We start from the raw sequence: 18,958 nt of genomic DNA on the forward strand, positions 1-18,958 counted from the left end.
TCACAAATCTAGCATACTGGAGCAAAGTCACTAAAATATAGTCCAACAAACAAATGTTTATTTAATGTGCCCCTCACTTTTCTTTCCACTGCACCACATTCACCAGTGTTGTCCTTGCTAAATGGAGACTCAGAGTTCAGAGGTGCTTTCATGAGTTCACCTCCCAGGTCAGGGGGCAAGGAGGCACCTTGCTCATTCCTCCAGTTGCTCACTGTTAACTTTGCCACTGTTGTTCGTTGTGCCACCGTTCACTGCATCGCTCTGTTACCAATGGCCCTGCGCCGTCACCATCTGCTGCCACCTACCACTGTAACCTCTGCAAATTGGTCTCTTGAGGTTCCACCCAGCTCTCAGTGATTTCAGCTGAGCTCTCAGGCTAGGTCTACACTACCCGCCTGAATCGGCGGGTAGAAATCGACCTCTCGGGGATCGATTTATCGCGTCCCGTTGGGACACGACAATCGATCCCCGAATCGACGCTCTTACTCCACCAGCAGAGGTGGGAGTAAGGGCCGTCGACAGGAAGCCGCAGAGGTCGATTTTGCCGCCGTCCTCACAGCGGGGTAAGTCGGCTGCGATACGTCGAATTCAGCTACGCTATTCACGTAGCTGAATTTGCATATCTTAAATCGACTCCCCCCTGTAGTGTAGATGTAGCCCAAGTGGGGGAACCTCACTGCTAGTGCAGACTGGGCCATCTCTTCCACAGAAACACCGTCCCACAGCAGTTCTAAACACTTAGACCTGATTATCAGTGATTTCAGCTGTAGTGGTCACTTAACAGAACAAAAGACTATCTATGGAGCCTAATCAGCTCTGTCTTTAAACAGTGGAGAAGGGCAGGTCAAATAGTACTTGTGACTCAGGCAGACCATCAAACACCTGTCCCCACCCTCTCTCAATGCCCTCAATCAGCACAGGCTAAGTACAGTTCTACTCATACAATAACAACATTTCAATTCCCTGGCATTCGAGTGATTTGTAACCCAACCCCAGCCAAAATCTATCACTTGGCAACACAGCTCTGTTTGCTGGATACCTAGGTAGATTAGGTGTGAATGTAAATACAATCTGGTCCTGAAGCCTTTCCCCCCAGCCCCCAGCCCATCACTAGCTGTCAGGGATAGCTCATTTAGACTTTGCTTACAAATCATCATTTGGCCAACATCACTGAAAGGAATGCACTGACATCCTCATAAAAACAACAGCTGTATAAGGAAGCTAGCCTATGTTCATACTTTTCAAATCTATTCGACTTTTTCAGATACACGGATTTTATCATACACTGTGTATGTTTTAAAATGTGAATTAATGTTTCAATTTCAATTCAAATGTCCAAACAATCACTAAATTGGCAACACTCCATGTAACTAGTTCACAAAAGGGGGGGTGGAAAAATTGGGGGGTGTAGGGAAATCCCTGGGGGAGCCAAGGGAAGGAGCTCGGGCAGGAGGGAAGGAAAGGGGGGGAGGGACAAGGGGAAGGCAAGAAGTCGCCACCGGAGACTGGACGGAGCCTCCTTGGTGGTGCTCGATCGCTTCCCGGCACTGACAGCCGGGGCAGGAGGGGCGGGGAGCCGGCCCGACCCTTGCTATTTGTACTGGCGCTTGCGGGCTCAGTGCAGAGCCGCCTCTGGACGCGCAGCACCTCGAGCACCCGGCATCGCTGAACATGCAGCGGCGAAGCGCAGCCCGGCTCGGCCCCCTTCTGCTCCTGCTCCTACTGCCTCTGGCGTGGGGTGAGGGCCCCGAGCCGCCCCGAGCCGACGGAGAGCTGCAAGTCTCCAACCGCCTGGCCGGGCAGGCGGCCCGGGTGGCGCTGCACTATCTCAACTACCGCATGGGGTCGCCTAGCGCGCTGCGGGCGCTGGGACAGGTCCGGAAAGCCACGGTCAAGGTAAGGGACAGCTGGGCAGCGCGGTGCCCCGAGCCGGGGAGTGCCCGGGGACCGCACCGAGCACAGGGCAGCGCCCCGAGCCGGGGAGTGCCCGGGGACCGCACCGAGCACAGGGCAGCGCCCCGAGCCGGGGAGTGCCCGGGGACCGCACCGAGCACAGGGCAGCGCCCCGAGCCGGGGAGTGCCCAGGGACCGCACCGAGCACAGGGCAGCGCGGTGCCCCGAGCCGGGGAGTGCCCGGGGACCGCACCGAGCACAGGGCAGCGCCCCGAGCCGGGGAGTGCCCGGGGACCGCACCGAGCACAGGGCAGCGCGGTGCCCCGAGCCGGGGAGTGCCCGGGGACCGCACCGAGCACAGGGCAGCGCCCCGAGCCGGGGAGTGCCCGGGGACCGCACCGAGCACAGGGCAGCGCTCCGAGCCCTCTTGTTCCCTGGGTACCGCACCGAGCACAGGGCAACTCCAGGGCCCGCTGCTGCCCGGGTACCGCACCGAGCACAGGGCAGCGCCCCGAGCCGGGGAGTGCCCAGGGACCGCACCGAGCACAGGGCAGCGCCCCGAGCTGGGGAGTGCCCGGGGACCGCACCGAGCACAGGGCAGCGCCCCGAGCCGGGGAGTGCCCGGGGACCGCACCGAGCACAGGGCAGCGCTCCGAGCCCTCTTGTTCCCTGGGTACCGCACCGAGCACAGGGCAACTCCAGGGCCCGCTGCTGCCCGGGTACCGCACCAAGCAAAGGGCAGAGCCCTGAGCCGGGGAGTGCCTGGGTACTGCACCAAGCAAAGGGTAACGCACCGAGCCCACTGGTGCCCGGGTACCACACCGAGCAAAGGGTGGTGCCTGGGGCAACGCAGAGAGCAAAGGGCAATGCCTGGCCCCGGAGCCCACTTGTTCCCTGGTAACGCACAGAGTAAAGGGCATTGCACAGAGTGCGCTGGTGCCCGGGGTAACACACAGAGCAAAGGGGAAGGTACCTAGCCAGCTGGTGCTCAGGGTAACACACAGAGCAAAAGGCAATGCCCCTAACCCACTTGTTCCCCGGTAACACAGAACAAAGGGCATTGCACCGAGTGTGTGGTACTGGGGTAACGCACACAGCAAAGAGTAATACACTGAGCCCGCTTGCAAATAGCACAATGCACAAGTTTCAGACGCTCTAGGGAGACGATAGAGAAAGACATGGATTTAGTGTTCTTGTGTGTCAGCAGCTGGATGGTGTAAAAGAGACAAGCAAAGGGGGGACAGGAGGGCTGGAGGAACCATTTCCAAAGGAAAGGTGAAAGAAGGATTGTGAGAGGGACCAATAGACCCCCCCCCACTAATGTGCCCGATGGTGCTCCCAAGCAGCAAATCTTCTAATAAATTAGGAAGGCTCCTGAACAAGCTGGTAGAGTAGCAGCCATTTCCCAAATGGGCAGTGCTTGCCCCTAGAGTTCTTCACTAGCCAGTACATACAGAGTTAAACTATTCATCAACTCTCTGCGACCAAACCAGCCCAGAAAAACAAAGGCAGGCGGTCTGAACTACACACTTCATTAACATTAAAACAGCTCTTAAAATGCCCTGGTCACTAGTGAAATAGGCTATTTGTCATGGCAACTGTGAATTCTCTTCAGATTTAGCAGACCTCATGCTAATTTTTCTGCTAACACTTAATTTTCAACAAAAAAAAATACCTAAACTGCTTCCAAACTCCATGTTTCCAAAGAATTTTCTGCTGAAAAGTACAATGGCCTCTTTTGTTGCCTTAATCTTCAGCTTGCAAACATAGAGTACCAAGGCTGCTAAATGAGTAACCTCACTGGCAGAAAGGGTTTACAGTGTATATATACTGGAATTGGAAAAGGTTCAGAAAAGGGCAACAAAAATCATTAGGGGTATGGAACGGTTTCCGTATGAGGAGAGATTGATAAGACTGGGACTTCTCAGCTTGGAAAAGAGACGGCTAAGGGGAGATATGATTGAGGTCTATAAAATCATGACTGGTGTAGAGAAAATAGATATGAAAAGTAGTAAACAACACTTCCTTAACACAAGAATTAGGGGTCACCAAATGAAATTAATAGGCAGCAGGTTTAAAACAAATAAAAGGAAGTATTTCTTCACACAGCCCACAGTCAACCAGCCAGAGGATGTTGTTAAGGCCAAGACCATAACAGGGTTCAAAAAAGAACTAGATAAATTCATGGAGGATAGGTCCATCAATGGCTATTAGCCAGGATGGGCAGGAATGGCGTCCCTAGCTTCTGTTTGCCAGAAGCTGGGAATGAGCGACAGGGGATGGATCACTTGATGATTATCTGTTCTGTTCATTCCCTCTGGGGCACCTGGCATTGGCCACTGTTGGAAGACAGGATACTGGGCTAGATGGACCTTTGGTCTGACCCAGTAGGCCCATTCTTATGTTCTTATGTGTATGTGATTATAATATCTTTTGCTATGACTGCAAGAGAGAAAAATCATCTACTTCCTTAAACTTGTAGAGTTTAGATTACATTTTGGATTAAATTAACAATTTCAGTGTCCTGTAAGAGAATAAAATGTGCAGCAAAGGAGAACACCTATTGCCCTATGGCATTAATTGTACTGAAATCAATGGTGTCTGATAGAAATGGGCATAGCCACTGAGTGTGCTTTTACATTTTAGCATGTTATGGGCTAACCAAGAAATCTAGGTCAGTGCTTCTAGCCTTAGCTCTTATTTCTCCATATATGGTAAATAGATATTACCTTGGTGTCAGCCTCTTCTGAAACATACATAAAATGACATTTTGCACACAACGAAAGTCCTATGCTTAAAGCTAGTGGAAGGCACGCAGAGTGACTCTTCAATGTAACATGTTTGTGCCTTGAAAGAAATCTGAAGTCATGAGGTGGGGATGTGGTAGGATTTTAGATAATCTGAAATTAAATGAAAGCTGCCAAGAAACAGCACCAAAGACTTTGTAAATAGGCTGGGACAATCCTCAAGCTATCATAGCTCAAAACACTAACTGTCCCAAGTGACTTACATTTTTACTTCTTGATGCTGTTTCTTAGTTGCCAATCATAAAACAGACAGACCTAAGAGAGCATGCAGACAGGTTAAAGGTTCTAGCTCTGGGACTTTGTCAAAAGCAAGGTTTTGAAATTGACAAAGTTTGATCTGAGGCCACTATGTTGAGAGAAACCAGTGCTTTGAAAACACAGGTATGTTTCATTCCCCTGGGTGGATCATCTTTTCCTTCCTAGAGGCTGGCCACAGCCTGAATCACTTCAGGTTTAAAATTCTGCCCTCACAACCCACCATATCAGGTACAACAATGAAGCAATACCCAAAAAACTGACACTCAGGAGCAGCTTTGAGTGGATTTTACAGAGAATCACACTAGCCCGCCTGGCCAGAGAAAAGCAAATTAATAAGGAGACAGGGCTAAATAATCTCCATTCTAATACACTTCATTAAATGACCCTGCTTCTTTAGATAGCAATATTTGTAACAGAATTTGATATGGGTACACTAAGGACTTGTCTACATTACCTGCTGGATCCACGAGCAGCGATCGATCCAGCGGGGCTCGATTTATCGCATCTAGTTTAGACACAATAAATCGACCGCCAAGCACTCTCCTGTCGACTCCGGTACTCCACCGGGGTGAGAGGCGCAGGCAGAGTATCAATGGGAGAGCGTCAGCCGTTGACTTACCACAGTGAAGACACCGCGGTAAGTGGATCTAAGTATGTCGACTTCAGCTGTTATTCATGTAACATAACTTAGATCGATTTCCCCCCCCCCCCCCAGTGTAGACCAGGCCTAAGTGTATGTTATGAATTAATTGATTTCCTACTTTAAAACCTTGAAATCTTCTCTCTATTTCATTTTGTGCTCCTTGCTTAAACAAACACTTAAGTAGTTTATGTCCAAAATATAGTTGAAAAAGGTTTTATAAAACCTATTATTAGATTCCACTCCCGCCCCATAATTTTAGAAAGTGTATTTGAATGGGAAAAGGGAAACTGTCAACAAAGGTAAAACTTCCTAATCTTTTGACCAAGCAGCAGCACTTGCATTATTAGAGTGTCTAGTTCTAGGGACTGAGTTCTCTCTTCAGAAATTTATCACGATGCTGAACAGTATAATTTCCTGTGTTAGAAATCTCTACTCTAAATGAAAGACAAGAGAAGGAAAGTTAACTCTTTAGGGACTACAAAGAAATATAAATTTCCTAGCCCGAGGTGAACAAGTGTTTTTTAATTTTCTTATAATTATAAGAATGATGATCATTGTGTACGACTGATACTTGTTTTAATTAAGTCACTCTGGGCCTGATCCAGAGCCCACTGAAGTCAGTGCAAAGATTGGGGGAAACCTGGGGCCAGTATTGTGCCCCTCTCACTTTTTGTTCCCATAGTTGCTGCTGCCATTACTGCTGGCTGCTCCTTCCCACCAGGGAGCCATGGGTGCAGCGTGACAGAGCCAGGAGTAACAGTTGCTGGCTATCCCCACAGCCCAGCAGAACGCTTGACATCTCAGTTAGTTTGCAGGGATAATGACAGGGCTGCTAGGTGTATGAGTGTCGCTCAAGGTGCATATACTTGGCAGCCCTGTCTAGAACCTTTCTAAAGCAGCTATTCTAGTATACTGATAACTGAAAATCTATCATGGAAGTTGGATGAACTTTATCCCAACAATAAGCTAAGTATCTATCAGCTCAGACATTCAGCAGAGCCATGTCAACATAACCCGTTCAATTATTTTCTTTCCTGTTCCGAAATCCTCCAGACACTTCCTGGTTGGCTGACAGTAACCCAGCATCCATTGTTTGATGTGCTATATACCAGAGGTCTCATTTTGACCCAGGGACTTGGGGTCATGTAGTAATGCATTCTGGGATATCATCAGCTAACCTTGAAGTGAGAGTGAAAGTGAAGACATGAAAATCTTTTCCCAGAAGGCAGGAAAGAAATAATTTTACAAAGGCTAGTTAAAATAAAAACTTATTTCTGTGCCAGCTGCTGCCCCCATTGTGTAGATAGGGAAATCTTTCAACATTATCTTTCTATACTTAAGTCAGTTTGTACTTTAGCTTTGCAGCTCAGCCTTGAAAATTTTCTAAATACCCATGTACCAGATGGTGTAGTTACAAATAAGGAGACTACATCCATTTCAAGAAGCACATAATTCTATACTTACATGATAACAGATATATACAAAATTATGATAGCTTTTATTTCCTTCATTAATATTTATTTTAAACAAATAAAATGAAACTACTGCCGTGTTTTGTCATGAAATTTGATTGTCATTCTTAAAGTTATTTCAGCAATAATAATAAAATGAAAATGTTTCTCAAGAGGCAGAAAGGGATGAGGCCACCATTAAGGATAAGCATCATGGAAGGAAAAACACAGCATTTATTATATGACTTCGGACATTTCTGATAGGGAAGTTTTGGCTTAACTACACAGTGGCTTAAGCCACTTAAGTATTTTAAGCCTCAAAGCCCCGATGCTGCACTTAATAGCCTACAGGCAGACTGCTGCATCTCTGCAAGGCTGCAGTGACTTTAACGAGGCTCCCCAAGGGTTCAGAAGTCCCCCCCCCCACTCACTGTCAGTGGCAGTCTCAAACCCACATTTCTTCTATTATAAAAGTGTTATAATCCCCTTGGTGGTAATTATTTCATGTTATCTGTGTAAACACAGGATCTTAGAATGTTTTTTTCTGCTATGCAATATATGGAAATAATTCCTTGTGTTCCTTTAAGGCTAAATTGCAAGCTGACATAGGGACCATCTCTCCTTAGTGCTGAATGCCTCCTTGGGTGCTCAATCCCTCACAATATTGGGTCTTGGTTTCTATGCCACAAACACTTAACACTTTCATAAGTCGCTCATAAAACTCCAGGCAGCTACTTTGTTACTATACTAAGAATGCCTGTTCATTTAATAGCCTTTGTCATTTTGACTTGACAATTGAGTAGATCAAAAAGACAACACATTTTTAGCCAGGGCTCAAAGTGGAAGGGAAAAAGAAAAGAAAAGCAGATTATGAGGGTCAACATTCAGTCTCCCTGCCCTCCCCGAAGTGATCTGAGGCCAAACTCTCCTGTTTGTAAAGGTACAGGCTATTTTAAAGTTGTGCAAGTGGCTAATCCACTGTTGCCTCTTATCTGGAATATATAACCAAGTGTATATACATAGGGCAGGTGGCAGGCCCACAGCTTTGCTCTCCTAGTAAAATTTTACAAACATTTGGTAGTAATAGCTGCCTGGAGAAAAATATGATGTGTGTGTGAGGGGAAGGAGAGCCAAGTTTGGATAAGTAAAATATGTGCACATCTGCTCAAGGTTCTAACCTCTAACATTGTACAAACAGCCAGAATTCTTTTCGCTGTTCACTTGGAGAGGATCTCATGCAAAACAAATGTAAGATTAACAAATTGTATTTGTAACAAAGTTTTGCTATCATACAGTAATTACCCTTTCATTTAAACACACACATTTGGTAAACAACTAGCACTCTCAAATAAAATATGTAGGCACTGCAATATAGACAACCCCTTAAGGGAAAATCTGTATGACAACATCCAAATAGATTCATTTGGTTTGATTTTCTTATAATTGATTTTATCAAAGAAAAATGTGCAAACATCCCAGCCATTTAACTGATGCAAAATATTAATTTACAAACAAAAGCCTTCAATAGATAAATAACTCATTTATAAACACCCTTTACCTGTATATGTTCATTAGCTCCCAAACCACTCAAACTCCCTGCTTGCAAAAAATGAAAAATACAAAAGTTAGTGGGAAGATAAGTGATAGACTAGCAAAGGAAGGAGCAGATCCTGCAAATACTTATCAGGCATAGTGCTTACTAATTTGAGTGGTACAATGGGACTTGTGTTTTTCAGAATCTGACCCTAACATATTAGTTTCTGTGCAACTTGAGTGCACTTTGTACCAGGATATTCTGCGGTTAAGCAGACCACTTCAGAGTTAGAGTTGTTAGTTGAAGTGTTTCTGTAAAGATCCACTGAGGAATCTTACTGAACCATTTCAGTCAGCAATCATCATCATGAAGGACTGCAATGTTAAACCATAGTAACAAGATTTGCAGATCTGAAAAATGCCACATTTTAAATTTGCATGCTCAGACATAGGTGCTAGAAGTAGGGGTACTGGGGTGCTGCAGCACCCCCTGGCTTGAAGTGGTTTCCATCATATACAGGGTTTACAGTTTGGTTCAATGGCTCTTAGTATGCCCACTATACAAATTGTTCCAGCACCTCTGTGCTCAGATTTTCCAGTTTCCAAAAGTCTCCTGAACTTGTCTGCTAACTGTGGTGCCATTGGTTATTTCCACTCAGCAAGAATTGAATCTTTTTTGTTTGAGTCATAGCTTTTAGGAACTGAAACTTCTGATGAGATGTGAGGGTCTCTTACCTGCTAGCATCTTCAGGGATGACAGACTCAGTCTTCACTTGTAAATCAGTGTGCGACATGAGACAACTAAACTGTATGTAATTAAGGGAACTCCCGTAGGCTATGTTCAAAAATACTACCTTGTCTTTCCAGCACTGATCTGAAGAGGTGAGTTTCATTCTTTTGAATCTAGACTATCATCCTCTTCAGTACAGAATCTTAAACTGTACTACCCTGGCTTTAAAACATTCCTTAATATAAGCTCCACATTTGGGGCTGGAATGCTGTGCCCAGTATTGTACTCCTATACCATCTTCAGACCAGTGTTTTCTTTTTTCTAACTTTTCAGTAAAAGTTTATAAACTACAGGATACATGCTCTGAATTAATTTTGGAGACTACACGCAGCCAGGCAGAATGATTCGTGGACATACTTGCATGTTTCTTCATCACCTCTCTAAGGCCCAGATCCTGCAAAGGCTTACTTATACATGTGCTTAATTTTATGCACTGTGAGTAGAATCCAGTTGAAATCAATGAGACTACTCGTGGCCCCGTGGGTGCATAAAGTTAAGCACATACACAAGTCTTTGCAGGACTGCTGCAAAGACAGCTCTTAGGCTGTATGCACTTGCAACGTGAATCAGCTTGAGGTCCATATCTAACAGTGGTTTTGGAAGGTTTCTGCCTTTATCTTTATCTTTGTCAAACATGTCCTTTTTTACTTATCTATCACATGAAAAACCACAATCAAATGGAAGTTTGGGTTACATTTTTAGACAACATTGTTTCTGATAAAGTGAAGGAAGTAGCCTTTGCACACTCTACTTTGCTACTCTGTGATAATAGCATTATCAGTAATAATTATTATTCAGAGTGGATTCACACTAATTTGGCATTCAGTATAATGAGGAGGGAAGAATCTTCTGTCCAGTGGGCCCTGATCATCACTTCTTCCTGACAGAGATCCCATCTGAAAGTTGGCCAAGGAAGAACTCACCTGGTTTCTAGGTCATTGGGAATGCAGCGACCATGTATGACTGTGCCCTGGGAACAGAATAGACAAAGGCAGACACAAAGTTGAAATTGGTTTCCATGGACCTTCAGAAGAAGCAGCAGAATCTATGTCTATGTAGGTTAGCAGAAACATTTACAGACTTGCAGGGCCTTTGCAGACTTGAAGCTGCATAGATGTCTTTGAGCTGGATAGGATCCTTAGTAGTAATTTGTATTGTTCTGTAACAAATGCATATACATATTTGTGCTCCCCTGACTGCATTTGGTTTTCATTGCTCATAGCTGGGACTAAAATAGAACCTATTTTCATAGTAGCTGTGGTGCTACTATTAAGTTTTGCTTTTGATAGATTGAACAAATGGAATGGAGAAAGAACAGCAGAGTTTAGTTTTACACTATGCTGATTTTTAAAACTGGCTCAATTGGCACAATTTTGCTTCGAGTAGAAATGGGGCATAACTAAATTTCTGAAGCACCTCGGGAGACTCAAACATCTTTCTAAAAATATATGCACCAAATTACACCCCTTTCCATTGGTGGTAAAGCTAAACTACCACCTCCTTGTTTAAAAAAAAAGCTCCTTGTTTAAAAAAAAAAAAAAAGGGTCTTATGAACAGTTTCTGGGCATTGGTGTTAGTAATGTAGATGGTGCCTTTCTCTGTAATGCTTTGTATCCAAATCTCTTAAAGAGTTAGGCGTGGTAGAATAGTTATTATGTAAGCACATAAAACAGCCATTTATGGATCAACTCCTGCTGCTATTGAAGTCAATGGAACTCTTTCCATTTCCATTCCTGGGAGCTGGATCAGGCCCTGTATGCTTATTCGTAGCCTTGGACATTATAAAACTGGTTTTAATAAGAACAGGACTAGTCAGTAGGGCACTAAGGTTATCCCCTCATCTTTTCAAGTAGTACCATGCGATCTTTAATTTCAGGTTGGACAGCCAAAGCAAGGCAAAAGTGACCCCAGACACCACCTCTAATAATGCATCGCTGTCTCGTCCCTAATATCACACTGTAGTGCGCACACTGGATACAAGGGAAAGCCACAGCGTGGGTTTCCGTGCTATCACCTGACTATTTTAATGATGATCTTCCTAGGCAGCCAGAACAATATGTGCTAAAATACAATCTGAACTTCCCCTTTTATAGAGATCTTGTTTCTCTCACTTCCAGACTATCCCAGGAATTGGACATAAGTACTACCTGCAGTTCACTACAGAAGACTACAAAAGCAGCGTAAGTTTGTAATGTAAGATGGTCCTTCCTACACAAAGTACAATACTTACCCCTAAAAACACAGGTCATTTCAATGCTTTTGTGAGTGGCTCCTTCATAAGGTTTATTTTGCTCAATGCCTGAGGAGGATAATCCTGACCTGGAGCTATATTGTCCCATCAAGCTTTTAAGTCAAACTTCCTATTGATGTCAAAATCAATGGCACAGTATGGCCCTCATTATTCAAATGTATCTCCTGTGGTGTCCACACTCCAAAATCTGAATAAGTACTTGATGTATTTGTTGAAATTATAACCCTCACTGCACTTACACTCTACTGGGGATTTATCATTACTGATTTCACCATATGCATCTGGACTTCCATTACAGGCAGATGTACCACATACAGAATGATTTTTAAAATGAATCCGTAGCTCTTCTCTGAATAAAGTCCATATTTATTATACAGTGAAAACTTGTCCAAGAGACCTCTCTTATCAGTTAATCTCCTGTCCTGAGAGAGACTATCCCAAAGTGAACCATGGACAGCTCTGCTCCCCTGTACTAGAAGACCAGCTCTGTTAAGCAACTTAATTTTTGTCTGTTGCTCAGGACAGGTTTGACTGTATTTTTTCTGAACACTGTTTACTTCAAGAGAAGTGCAAAAGCAATAACTGACAAATCATAGGTGTTTGCCCCAATCCTCCTAACCCTACACAAATACTGTATAGTTTCACATAACGTGCCTACTATATATGCTGTGCCTCCAAGATTAACACAATGGAGTTTTTTTGTTTTGTTTTTAAAACGTGGTGCATGCACATAAAGACATGGAGTGAAATATAATCGCTTTGATATTTATGTTTTTAGCAAAACGTTGGGACCTGCCTTGCTACAGTGCTCTACCTGAAGAGGAAACCTCGACCTGCTGTTAATATAAACTGCACATATACCAAAGATCAGAAGCAAACCCGAGAAGATGACTACAGCTTTTACAAAAAAATGAGGCAACAAACCAAACCAATCACTGGAAATGATATTCCTGGTACATTCCCTTTCAGTCATTATTTTAAATTTTGTACTAAGCAGTTTTTGTAACCACTACAAAACCAAGCAAATATGGACAAACATCTTTTAAAGATATTTATTTTGACAATAGCAGCTTTAAAACAAAAAGCTTTAAAAAAGGGGCCAACATTCCTGAAGATTCCTGAAAAAATGTTCTGGGCTTCGCAGGATGAAGACAACATGATGTATTAGAGATAGCTGTATGATTAGACTACAAATAATTCTGTGCAAAATTCTGCAATGAAAGACCCACTCTAACTGTTTTTAGGGAAATCATAGGGTAGTAACAAGTGTTTTTTAGGCCACTGGTGTTCCCTCAACTGAGAGGAGGCACATAGGGGACTGACTAGCAGAATATTTGTATACTGGAAATAGAGTGATAATGTGCCTCAGTCATTCATCCACTCTGGATTGGCTTATTATAACTCTGTCATCACGGAGATTGGGTTTCTTCATTGTGGGGACCCAGTGGATAGTGTTGCTTGCTAAACTCAATTCCATCAGGGTCAGCCCATGCTTTTGTATTTCTGTAACTACAATAAGCTTATTATCAGTTCATTACCCTCCCCATTCAATATTGCAACACAGGCTTTGAGGAAACAGTTACTTCCTGGGAGTAATCCAATGTCAGTGCAAAAGTGGTTTCTTGTGTATCTGATATAAAAGCAGAATTATTTTTACATCACTGTCTTTTACTTCCCCTTTCAGACAGCTATGGAAATATTGAACCAGCCTTGGAGCCAGCATGGGCTTTGGCAGTTGCTGGCAGCAGTTACCTAATGTGGGAAAAGTCAACAGAGAACTTAGGCTATTTCATGGCACAAGTCAAGAATGTGAAGCAGTGGGTAAGTGAAGCTGAAATTAAATCTGCATTACAAGGTTAACACATCATCTCACAATAAGCAGTGCACAATAAACCAGCAATCAGCAGCTCATAGTCACTGTCAAATATCAGATTCATACAAGATCTCAGTATCCGAAGCGCAAGTATTTCAATCAAAAATGACTTATTTTGTCCAAGAATTTATAGCAAAAAACGTTTGTACAAAGTGTGAGCCAAATCCTGCTTGCCTCACTTATGCAAGTACCTCCATTGATTTCCGTAGGACTAAACATGAGAGTGAGGATTTGACCCCGTGTTACTGTAATATACTGACTTTATACTGGGGTGGGCAAACTTTTTGGCCCAAGGGCCACATCGGGGTTGCGCAACTGTATGGAGGGCCGGGTAGGGAAGGCTGTGCCTCCGCAAACACCTGGCTCCCGCCCCCTATCCACCCCCTCCCACTTCCTGCCCTCTGACTGCCCCCCTCAGAACCTCCAACCCATCCAACTCCCCTGCTCCCTGTCCCCTGACTGCCCTGACCCCTATCCACACCCTCACCCCCTGACAGCCCCCCATGGGACTCCCACCCCCTATCCAACTGCCCTCTGCTCCTCATCCCCTGACCACCCCCCTCCCAGGACCCCCCTCCCCTAACTGCTCCCCAGGATCCCACCCCCTTATCCAACCCCCCCCGTTCCCTGACTGCCCTCCTGACCCCTATCCACATCCCTGCCCCCTGACAGGCCCCCCAACAGGCCCCCGGGACTCTCACTCCCAACCCTCCCTGTTCCCCATCCTGTGACCACCCGCACAGAACCTCCACCCCATCCAACTGTCCCCTCCTCCCTGACTGCCCCCCAGGACCTCCTGCTCCCTTACCCAACCCCCCTTCCCGCCCCCTTACCAGCAGCAGGAGCTCCCAGCCACGACACCCGGCCAGAGCCAGCTGCGCTCCCCAAGCTGCCCAGTGGGAGCGGCGGGCCAGAGTGCGGCGGCGTGGCTGCGGGGGGTGGGACACAACGGGGAAGGGGACTAGGCTCCCCGGCTGGGAGCTCAGGGGCTGGGCAGGACGGTCCCGTGGGCCGTAGTTTGCCCACGTCTGCTTTATACTAACTCATTCCAGTTGTCTTTTGGCCTTTTAGCTAAGCTTAAGTATAATGCCAATTGAATATTTGAGCTGCCCTCTCTCAGGGGACTATATCTTGTATCTGGAGGGTATGGAATCAGTGATCGAATAAGGTTTTTTCCATCTCTAACTTCTATGATCGATACGCACAATGTGTTTAGTTTTTGCTCTAGGTGTTTAGGGCCAGATTTTCAGAAGAAAAGTTTGATATTCAAACTATGGGAAGATGAAAGATCCTTTTCTCAGTGGCACCCTCTAGTAGTTGATGAGGTAGGATTCCTGAACCTGGGATAAGTCTTCATTGCCCAGTTAACTCAGGTGAACAGCATCCAGCTCTGAGCATCTTGGGTTCACCTAGCCCAGGTGTGATCAGTCAAACTGCAAAGTCATATCCAAGTTACTGTGTCCTCACTGGTGCTGCACTCCACTGTATATATCACTAGGAGTTCTTGGGGCACATCCCATGGTTCTTTCAGCTGAAGTAAGCTGAGCTGCCGTGGTTCTTTCCCAGTGAATTGTGGGAGAAACTGTCATTCCTTCTGGTTATATGGGAGAAATTGTGGGCGTGCCCTAGAGGACTATCAGCATTAGAGTGATTTAGCTGATGCCATCATTTCAAAGTGAGGTTACTAGCTCAAGCAAAAGCAGCAATTTAGCTTTAACCGACAGTCCCAGCAGAGCCAGCTAGCTCAGGCTGAAAACACACCACTACACTTGGGTGAGAGGGTTTTGTGTGTGGATGGAGGAGAGTTAGAGGCAAACCCCATGTTAACTCTGTAGTGAAGACATAGCCTTCGGCATCTATGGCCATATTCAGCCATTTCAATAAGTGGTATTTGGTGCCTACAGCTCCAGAGGTGATCCTGGCAATTACAGAACAGTAAGCCTAACAGTAAGCTTAACTCCAGTACCAGGCAAATTGGTTGATACTATAGTAAAGAACAGAATTATCAGACACATTTATTGGGGAGGGGTCAACACAGCTTTTGTAAAGGGAAATCATGCCTCACCAATTGATTAGGATTCTCTGAGAGGGTCAATAAACATGTCGACAAGAGTGACCCAGTGGATACAGTGTACTTGGACTTTCAGAAAGCCTTTGAGAAGGTCCCCCACAAAAGGCTCTTAAGCAAGGTAAGCAGTCACGGGACAAGAGGAAAGGTCCTCTCATGGAGTGGTAACTGGTTAAAAGACAGGAAATGAAGGATAGGAATAAATGGTCAGTTTTCAGAATGGGGAGGGGTAACTAGTAGTGTTTCCCAGGGATCTGTACTGGGTCCAGTGCTCTTCAACATATTCAAAAATGATGTGGAAAAAGGGGTAAATAGTGAGGTGGCAAAATTTGCAGAACATACAAAATTACTCATGATAGTTAAGTCCAGAGCAGACTGTGAAGAGTTACCAAAGGGTCTCACAAGATGGGATCTAAATTAGCTTTTACCATGCAAGAAATAGATCTCGGAATTGTGGATAGTTCTCTGAAAAATCCGCTGAATGTGCGGCAGCAGTCAAAAAAGCTAACAATGTTCTGAACCATTAGGAAAAGGATAGATGATAAAACAGAAAATATCATAATGCCACTATATAAATCCATGGTATGCCTACACCTGGAATACTGCATACAATTCTGATTGCCTCATCTCAAAAGAGATACAGAGAAGGGCAACAAAAATTATTAAGTGTATGGAATCAAAAAGCTACAGCATGTATTAAATATCCAACTGGTCTTACTAATGGTGCCAGGAAGAATTGCTTCTGAACATTAGTCTAATTTTGATTGACCCTCTTCATTGTCTTTTGTGTGCATCCAGATAACTAAAGATGATTCGATTGACTTTGACTACTTGGTTGTACTACATGAAATTCCAACACAGGTACAAAAACACATATTGTCTGAAATCTCTTTTCATCAACAAAAAAGACAATGTAGAGATAACCTTGATTTTGTTTGCTCTCCAGGAAATGATTTCATGCCACCTCCGTGTCATTTGGACTCCTGGTCATCCCCTGAAAGTGAAGTACTTCTGCTTGTCAGAGAATCAGCGATCAGAATCTGGAGAAGGGTCTGGAACAGAATCTGGGTCTACTAATGGAATTTTCAATGAGGAAGAAGCAAATTTTTAAAAAGATTAATGTTGGCTTTTATATAAAGATTTGAAATGGAAAAATATCTTGCATTAATAGTTCCAATCGGTATTGTGATAACTCTTCTACACAAATTGTATTGCAATGAATTTGAAGCCTTTTAACTAGTCAACTTTCACCAAAAATAAATCTCTGTAGAATTTCTTAAATGAAAGAAATCACACATTCTATATAGCTACCTAAAAATGTCCTTATAAAATATATACACACACACCCTTGATTTTATTTCACTAAATTACTTAGCTGTAACTCAGAATGTGAACAAAGTTAATATATGTGGATAAAAGTCTTGAGAAAAGTATTAATTTTCCATCTCCATAAGAAAAATATTTGTCTACCAATTTTTTTACATTTTTGACCAGAAATATTATGTTAGCTTTTAACTTATATCAACAGTAAAACAAATACCATTACATTTGGAGGAAATTGTGTTTTATTTTTGCATGACACTGCTGATTCATTCCTTATCCTCAGCAACTCCCAGCAATCTCCATTGTGGGCATTGGTTCCAAATCCATGGCCATTACAGGCTGCAGACTAGCCTAGGCAATACTTCTGTAAAGTAAACAGGCAAGGCAGAGAAAACATTCTCTATCACAAACTAAAATAAACATAAGCCAAGAAGAAAAATCTGGTGTATTCCACTGTTCTGTGACAACATCGTTAGTGCACAAGCTACTCGACACAACATTGTGCTCCATTATCTAAGCTTTCATTTAAAAAAAAAAAAAAGTTTCTAGCCCTCATGGCTATGAAGGCAACTGTGAAAATATGGCCAGAGCAAAAAATTGATGTAGTGTCATCTTCCTCAGCGTGCAGACAGCCTGGAACAATTTGCTTGGAGAAGTACAAATTTGTCAGAAGAAAAATGAGGACAAAGACCCAGGATGGTCATTCCTAGTCTATTTTTGTTTACAGTATGCACAGAGTTCATGTTATTACCTTGAACAAAGATGGATAGAACAGAAAAAGCTTTGTATAGATGTAGCCCCACAGCAGGGCTCCAGCAAAACACAGCTGTTTTCAAGTTACCCAGCTAGTACTCCCAGACTGTCTTTCCTACTGCTGCCTTTTTGCCCCATCCCAAACATATTAAAGTCCTTTTGTAAGAACATTCATAGTTTTTCACTCAAAATTCCTTGCCCTAAGCCATGTGTTCTAGGTTTAGGGCAAGTGGGGTGTCCCCTCACCTCCCACTCTTAAATCTATGTCCATCTAGTTGGGGTTGTCTTAATAGCAGGGAAAACAGCATTTTTACTTATAACAAGTTAAGGGAATGCCTTGCAACAGGTGAAATACTATGGTCTACATTCAGGGCCGGCTTTATGAACAACGGGGCCCAATTGGAATACTTGGCGATGGTCCGGGGCTTCGGCAGCACTTCGGCGGCGGGGGGGTCCGATCCGGGTTTTCTGCGGCACCGAAGGACCCCCCGCCGTCGAAATGCTGCCGAAGACCCCCGGAGCGGGGCCCCCTTAGGCGCGGGGCCCAATTCCGGGGAATTGGGTGAATTGGCTTAAAGCCAGCCCTGTCTACATTATTGGCTAAATTCTCCCAAATGTTTTAATCAGTCATCAAGCTCAGGCTGTATGGAGATAGGGGTAAATTAAATAATGGTATTTCAATAAGTAAGCCCAGATTCAACAAAGTATTTATTTTCAAAGCTTTGCCACTTTGTTAGAATGTTTTGGTCCTTTCTGTTCTTTCTCCCTGAGAGGACAGCTGCCTCACAAACCTATGAACAGCTTAAATTCACCCACCTGATGCAATGGACTAGTCATTTACTGAAAGTGTAGGAGCACTGCCTCTTTTTCCATAAAAATTGAGATTGGTGACCCCTAAAAATTCCTTGAACAAACTAATGGTTACTATTCAAACAGAAAACAATGGAGTGGTCTGAATGGTTACCTAAACTCCTTACACAGACTGTGTTACCATGTTACGGAGCCAACAAAACCTGTGCAAGACACCATCCTTGTTAGGTAACCTCTTGTCTTAAAAGAAACTTCTCCCACCAAACAACTCAGAAATGTCTAGGGTCTGATTCTTATTCACTCATGTGGGTTTATATTGGTGTAATTCCACTGACTAACATGGAATTTCTCCAATTAACACTAGTGTGAGATCAGAATTAGGGCCTAAATTCTGAGTGTTATTCTAAGGCCACGTATATTGAGCAACCGGCTTTTGTCAGTCCCTTCAATATCCACATAACACTGAATCCCTGTAGAGGGATTTTTAACCTAAATTCAGGAAACA

General features: G+C 44.1%; 1 protein-coding gene across 1 annotated transcript; it reads left to right on the forward strand.

Moving 5' to 3' along the window:
- Window positions 1-1,420: 1,420 nt before the first annotated feature.
- RARRES1 (retinoic acid receptor responder 1) lies at window positions 1,421-17,112 on the forward strand. The gene is made up of 6 exons (XM_008165018.4): window positions 1,421-1,896; window positions 11,493-11,555; window positions 12,405-12,579; window positions 13,311-13,447; window positions 16,366-16,428; window positions 16,514-17,112. Exons 1-6 carry the CDS (start codon window positions 1,672-1,674, stop codon window positions 16,676-16,678), a joined length of 828 nt encoding a protein of 275 aa, XP_008163240.2. The 5' UTR covers window positions 1,421-1,671; the 3' UTR covers window positions 16,679-17,112.
- Window positions 17,113-18,958: the final 1,846 nt, after the last annotated feature.

The sequence above is a fragment of the Chrysemys picta genome, chromosome 9, assembly GCF_011386835.1.
Source record: "Chrysemys picta bellii isolate R12L10 chromosome 9, ASM1138683v2, whole genome shotgun sequence".
NCBI classification, from domain to species: domain Eukaryota; kingdom Metazoa; phylum Chordata; order Testudines; family Emydidae; genus Chrysemys; species Chrysemys picta.

Excerpts from the sequence above, each read along its gene's own strand:
- RARRES1 (XM_008165018.4), top strand. The coding sequence starts at position 1,672 with ATGCAGCGGCGAAGCGCAGCCCGGCTCGGCCCCCTTCTGCTCCTGCTC. Across the intron at positions 1,897-11,492 it reads TCCGGAAAGCCACGGTCAAG|ACTATCCCAGGAATTGGACA; the intron begins GTAAGGGACAGC and ends TCTCACTTCCAG. Across the intron at positions 16,429-16,513 it reads TACATGAAATTCCAACACAG|GAAATGATTTCATGCCACCT; the intron begins GTACAAAAACAC and ends TTTGCTCTCCAG.